Source organism: Branchiostoma belcheri, unplaced genomic scaffold (genome assembly GCF_001625305.1).
Source record: "Branchiostoma belcheri isolate BF01 breed outbred unplaced genomic scaffold, Haploidv18h27 scaffold171, whole genome shotgun sequence".
Taxonomy (NCBI): Eukaryota; Metazoa; Chordata; class Leptocardii; order Amphioxiformes; family Branchiostomatidae; genus Branchiostoma; species Branchiostoma belcheri.
Window position 1 is genome coordinate 355,453 of NW_017803169.1, and position 6,398 is coordinate 361,850.

Genomic DNA, 6,398 nt, shown 5'->3' on the forward strand with positions numbered 1-6,398 from the left:
GAAGTGTTCTGAGTATCTGTGAGAGACGCGAATTTGAATTGTTGTGTTTTAATCGTGGTCAGTGCTGCACTTCGTAAATACACCGCATGGGGCGTGCAGTTCAAAGTACAGGCCTTACAAACATGTGTGAAATCAAAGGTCGCTGTGGCTCACAGATCAACTGAATTAAATCTATTTTGAAATTGGGAAATTCCAGTATCAGCAAAGCACTAGAGCCCATAGCCGTTAGTTAGCTGCATTTTGGGGCTAATACATTGTACGTAATACCAGACCTAGATCAGGAATCCATGTCTTAAAACACTTGAACATCATGAAATATTTACATATAAAAATCATATTTGATACTGTTTATGATATGTACCAATGCAATTGCTTTAGTTTAGATATAACTGTGAAGCAGTAAAGTTAATAAAAATGCCCACATTATAACATCCGTTGAAAAACGGAGGCTTGAAATTATATCTATAGCGGACTCACCTTACTGCTGTATGTAGGATACAGGTGGACTGTGAGCTGGCTGTCACCTTTGACCCACCTTACCCACGTAAGGCCGTGTTTATGTGAAGTCACCCAAACCGCGATTCGGGTAACTCACATTCCTCACATCTGGTGAAACAGTGTCCGATCACAATTCTCCTAAACTTCATTGATTGTTGTTTGATAACAACACGCAAGGTAGTATGTTATCAATGTTAGAGGTCAACGACCTGCTTGCTGGTGCCCCGCCCCCCACCCTCCCAGCGTTATTACTAATCTTTAAGTTGGTAACACGTAAATTTTGGTACGAAGTGCATATAAATAAAGAAATATTCATGACCGGGTCAATATGTAAAATAAACCGGTGAAGTCACGTTCAGACGAAAATGGTGATCCGGTGAAACCGTTTCGAAACTAACTCCGGAAGTGGTTTGGGATAGAGGCGCTTTCAAAGTGATTTTCAGAGTATAGATGGGGCCACTTGAATCAGGCTTCGGTGGAAACAGGATCGAAACCGCTTAGAGCGACTTGGTGTGAACGGGCCCTTATTAATTCCAAGTGAAAACATTATGGTATGAGAGGGCGCGGATTGGTTGTGCAACGGAACTTTCTCACCACCGCGCGGGCCCCTGATTGGTCAGGCTGTTCCAAAAGGCATCGACACCCGATCATGGTGTTGGAAACTTCAACTTTGACCCTTTGATTTTTTGGGTAAATTTCATTTGTGACCAAATAGCAACATTTGAAGAAGAAACATGAAACATTACGAGAATAGGGCTACATAGCTACCGAATATGATGTTTTTTTTATTTTCTATTTTTATCAGCCGCCCTGATAAGGGACTGTTTTCAACTGTTCAGGGCAAAATATGAGCATTTTGCAGTTGATTCTGATTTTTTTTTTTTTGTCAAATCAGAAAAACGAAGTGGGCGAATCCGTTAACGTTAATGGAGAGTTAAAACTTTCGATCTACTTAGAAGACCAGAGTGACTGGTCGAAACCTCTAGGTGAGAGAACATGTTGTTGGATCTAGAGGTTAGGACAAGTGAACTATCTAACATTCCAAACGCCATGCCTGTTTATTTTTCTTGAGTCCTATTTACGGAGTGTTGAGATACAGTATTGTTTGCTTGAAGCATTGCCCCCTGGCGTAAGTCTAGTGAATTGCACACCGTAATTCCTGTGTTCTTGAGAATTTCAGAAGTTGCAGCCGCCAATGCGATCTACAACAAGATGGTGTCTATGGGGAAGACCAGGGCGGCCGAAAGGTTCCAGAAGAGGGCGAAGTCTTACAGTAAGTTGCGACTACAGAGCATTAAATGATTCCATTATATGGATGACATCCTCTGGGAACTCCAAAACTGATGCGCGCGTGCGAATAAAATTTTTTCAAAAAAAGTTACTCTAATTCTGAAATCTACGTGGTCATGAAGGTTGAACAGCTAACAGACTATGGTTTGACGAATGACCTACTCTTCAAATTCAGTTCTTTACATTTTCGTCTTTTTTGTTTGATATTGGTATTCTACGACATTGGTATCGTTTTGAAATTTTATTTTTTTTTGCAACTTACGGTATATAGTTGCTCATTTTGTACGATTTACAGCATGGTTCAAAACTTTTTTTTTTGGAAACGGCCGAAATTCATGCGCGCGCGGATGTCATCCATATAATCAAATCAACATGGCCATGGGTACACGTGAATGATTGAATATCAAGAGTCTTTCTATATAGGCCAATAATATATGCAACGTTATTTTAACCTAAACCTACTTTACATTTGGAACAGTATCTCACTATAGTTGTAACAATGCATCTATGTATGTCACAATTACTTAGCGTTTGGGACTGCATTGCTAGCGCTTCAGTGCAATGTGATCCCGTCATTTTAGCCCTGATGACAGACGGTCATCACAACTTAGTCTCTTGTTAACAACTAGTTGTGAATAAAGAATTCTTGACATTCTAATTTCGATTTTCAGTGTTGAATCAGTGTAAGCTCAAACGTTGACATCTATATTTTGAAGAAAATTCAGTGATGATACTTTATGTGAAGCCATTAGAATAATATTTTTTTTGTTTCTTTCCCTGATAGTTCGGAGAAGCAGAAGGAAGGGGAATTAGAATGTCGCTTGACGTACCAACGGCGAGATTGACTGGACTGTCCGATGACTACTATATACGGAATATGATTATTATACTTATAGAACATAAAGCTTGTTGCATATTGCTATCTAAAATTAACAAATGTTGCGTCTATTACTAATTTTCGAGTTGTAGATTGCGATCTTGTACGAAAATGTAAAAAAAAATGTTTGAACTACGAGTTTCAAGACTGTACGTTGTAATGTAATCTGAAAATGTCACATGTAAACTTAGTATCTGTGAATGCCATAGTCAGCTTAGAGAACTTATGAAAATGCAACACTAACAATGGAGCCATGTATTTCTGTCCACTTTTAAACGTCCATTGAAGTAACATGTTCAGACCACCGTTCGATACTTGTACTCGAATGTCTTGAATACTTGAATCGTAGAGAATAGAAGTTAACTGCTTTGACAATCATAGACCTGTTCACGCTTTCTTTGCATATATTATTCGGTTATTACTAATCTTTAAGTTGGTAACACGTGTATATAAATTAAGAAATGTCCATGACCGGGTCAATATGTAAATTAAAACCCTCAAACACCCGAACGGGGTCCATTTGGACCCCAGACGTATAGTTTTTATGTGCTATTTGAATTTTCCTAAAAAAAAATTCCTCCCGTGACTTTGTCCTCCCGTCATTTTGCAAGCAATGGACATTTTCATGTTTTCTTTTGATGGCGCCAGTTCACAATATCAACCTATTCATGAAATGTTAAAGGTCTATTACGTTATGGCTTTTGTATCAAACATTGAAGTTTATTTAAAATCCTCGTGTGGCTGTAGTTTACCTTCACACATTCACAAAGTATTGTGCAATTATCTCACATTTCTGACATTTATGGTTGGCGCTAAAATATCCCACATAAGGCGCACTCAGTTTGTGGTACCACCACAAAATACTAGAATGTAAACAAACATGGTGGACAGCCTTTAAACACTGAGTCGAAAGGCATCATAATTTGGTACCTTTTACCTCCAGAATGACACTTAAATCTAAAGGAGTTAAGTTTCATTCAACATAAAAAAAAACTTTTTTTATCAACAATAAAATACATAATACGAAAGCATTTAACAATCATCTTTAAACTTAATCCGTATTGATAGAGGCCATTAAACAGAAATTTAATGTTTAATTTCTGACACAACAAATTGGACTTCCACAGTATAACTACAACACGTGTACATTGTTGGAACAGTTTAGCGCATTTGTCAAATTAATTTTACTACAGGTTAAAGCAAAGGTATTACATATATAATGTTACCTATTTACAAGGATTAGTCGAGGTGGTTAGAATTTAAAATCTATTTCATTCAAGAAAACGTCGCCACAGACTTTCTGCAACCTATGATCCACTGCTCAGGGAGTCACGTGTTATCTGCGTGACGTCACGGAAGCGTGGATTGTTCATTCCTTGACAAAGACTGGAGTGGTACAGTCAAAAATTTGGGTGAGTCCATTTTCTTGTGTTGGATATTACAGTTTAAACTAGCTTCATAATCAAAACAAATACGTAATTCAAAACTGCGAAAATTTAGTAAAGTTCAACGCATTTGTTCTAGGTCATTTTTACCCGAGCTAATGATAAAAGTTGGTTATCTATTTACAAAGATAAGTCGATGTGGTTAGAATTGCAATTGTTGATTGCAATATAAGATGCAAGATACAAGAGCTGCTGGCATTCTGGCAAACGGTTCCCTACTTCACTCACTGATTATCTACAATCAAACGTTTTCTCTGATTTCGTGTAAGTCTTCACGTGGTATTATCAAACAGTACGCAGACCGCGCGCGTAGTGACGTCGTTTTCAATGGCGTCGCTTCAACTGGACACTTGAATGCCGGTTTTCAACAAAATGTCAATGTCGTTCGGTTATTGAGCTGTTTGCTGCACCAAGGTGAGTTCGCATATGTCTCTTCAGATGATAAAGCCGACTGAACTGCCTGCCGCACTCTTCACACCTGTACGGCTTCTCACCAGTGTGAGTCCGCACGTGTTTCTTTAGATATGCCAGCTGACTAAACTGCTTGCTGCACTCCTCACACCTGTACGGCTTCTCACCGGTGTGAGTCCGCATATGTATCTTAAGGTAACTCGCCCGAATAAACTGCTTGCTGCACTCTTCACATCTGTACGACTTTTCGCCGGTATGAGTCCGCATGTGTATCTTCAGAGAACTCAGATCTCTAAACTGATTGCTACATTCCTCACAACTGTACGACTTCTCACCAGTGTGAGTCCGCATGTGAGTCTTCAGATGACCCAGCCGACTGAACTGCCTGCCGCACTCTTCACACCTGTACGGCTTCTCACCAGTGTGAGTCCGCATGTGTTTCTTCAGATGACCCAGCTGACTGAACTGCTTGCTACACTCCTCACACCTGTAGGGTTTCTCACCGGTATGAGTCTTCATATGAGTCTTCAGAGAACCCAACTCACTAAACTGCTTGCTGCACTCCTCACACCTGTAGGGCTTCTCGCCAGTGTGAGTCCGCATGTGTCTCTTTAGAGCACCCAACTCACTAAACTGTTTGTTGCACTCCTCACACCTGTACGGCTTCTCACCAGTGTGAGCCCGCATGTGTATCTTCAGACTATCCAGCCGACTAAACTGCCTGCGACACTCCTCACACCTGTAGGGTTTCTCACCGGTATGAGTCTTCATGTGAGTCTTCAGAGAACCCAACTCACTAAACTGCTTGTTGCACTCCTCACAGCTGTACGGCTTCTCACCAGTGTGAGTCCGTATGTGTATCTTCAAATCACTCAGATTTCTGAATCGCTTGCCGCATTCCTCACACCTGTAGGGTTTCTCACCAGTGTGAGTACGCGGTGAAGTTGACGTCTGCGCCCTTGTTGCCATAGTGATGAAGTGTTTGTCCTGAAAAAATAATGAAAAGTCCCTTTGTGAAACATTGAGTTTGAAACAATTTCTCTCTCTCTCTCTCTCACTCTCTCTCTCTCTCTCTCTCTCTCTCTCTCTCTCTCTCTCTCTCTCTCTCTCTCTCTCTCTCTATTTATATCATACCCGGGCCGCGATAACGTTCGAAAACGGGTTCCGGACCGGGCCGTACTTAACGTTATGTCCTACCTGGGCCGCGATTACGTTCGATACGGGTGTTCCGGCCCGTGTGATAACTAGCGGTACGGCCCGGGGGTTCTTAACGCGTACGGCCCGGGCCTTCCAAATGTTCCATAGAACGATTCGAACGCATTTCGGCCTAACCGCGTGCACCGATTTCCAAATTCGAATACAGAATCCGGACGTTGGAACTGATGTTGTCTCATTTTTTGGGTTTAGCGACCAAAATTTTCGCTCTTTTCGCATTGAAAGGTGAAAGGTCCCAGCCTTCCCGCGGATCGGATCTCCCTCCGGCCTTCGGCCGTCGGGCGATCCGACGCGCGGTCGGGCTGGTACCTCGGGCGATACGGAATACAACGTGTTGTATTCTATATGTACAGCCCGGTCCGGAACCCGTTATCGAACGCTTCCATGGCTTCCATAAAACGATTCGAACGCTTTTCGCCCTACCCGCTTGTGCCCCTTTCGAAAATTCGAATACAGAATCCGGACGTTGGAATTGATGTTGTTGCAGTTTAGGGTTCAGTGGCACCAACTTTTGGCTCATCTTGCATTGAAAGGCGTGTTTTCTTGGGTGGGTATGACATAAATAAAATACAACACGGTGTATTCCGCATCGCCCTCGGTCCCGGCCCTCCCGCGAGTCGGATCGCCCTCCGGCCTGCGGCCGGTCGGGCGATCCCGACCCG

General features: G+C 41.9%; 2 protein-coding genes and 1 long non-coding RNA gene across 3 annotated transcripts in view; 1 reads left to right on the top strand and 2 right to left on the bottom strand.

Moving 5' to 3' along the window:
* The window catches only part of LOC109466922 (D-dopachrome decarboxylase-A-like), a 4,585-nt gene extending 4,060 nt beyond the window's left edge, over window positions 1-525 (bottom strand). Inside the window, exon 1 of the mRNA XM_019764796.1 lies at window positions 478-525. The gene's annotated coding sequence lies outside the window, so the exon portion shown is untranslated. The remainder of the gene's footprint in view (window positions 1-477) is intronic.
* A 1,159-nt stretch (window positions 526-1,684) lies between these two features.
* Window positions 1,685-2,789, top strand: LOC109466925. Its single transcript, XR_002140045.1, has 2 exons — window positions 1,685-1,771; window positions 2,573-2,789. It is a non-coding gene; the product is annotated as an uncharacterized LOC109466925 (long non-coding RNA).
* Window positions 2,790-4,471: 1,682 nt separating this feature from the next.
* Window positions 4,472-5,484, bottom strand: LOC109466920 (zinc finger protein 678-like). The gene has a single exon (XM_019764792.1). The coding sequence runs from the start codon at window positions 5,290-5,292 to the stop codon at window positions 4,486-4,488; it is 807 nt and encodes a 268-aa protein (XP_019620351.1). The 5' UTR covers window positions 5,293-5,484; the 3' UTR covers window positions 4,472-4,485.
* Window positions 5,485-6,398: the final 914 nt, after the last annotated feature.

Excerpts from the sequence above, each read along its gene's own strand:
- LOC109466920 (XM_019764792.1), bottom strand. The coding sequence starts at position 5,292 with ATGAAGACTCATACCGGTGAGAAACCCTACAGGTGTGAGGAGTGTCGC.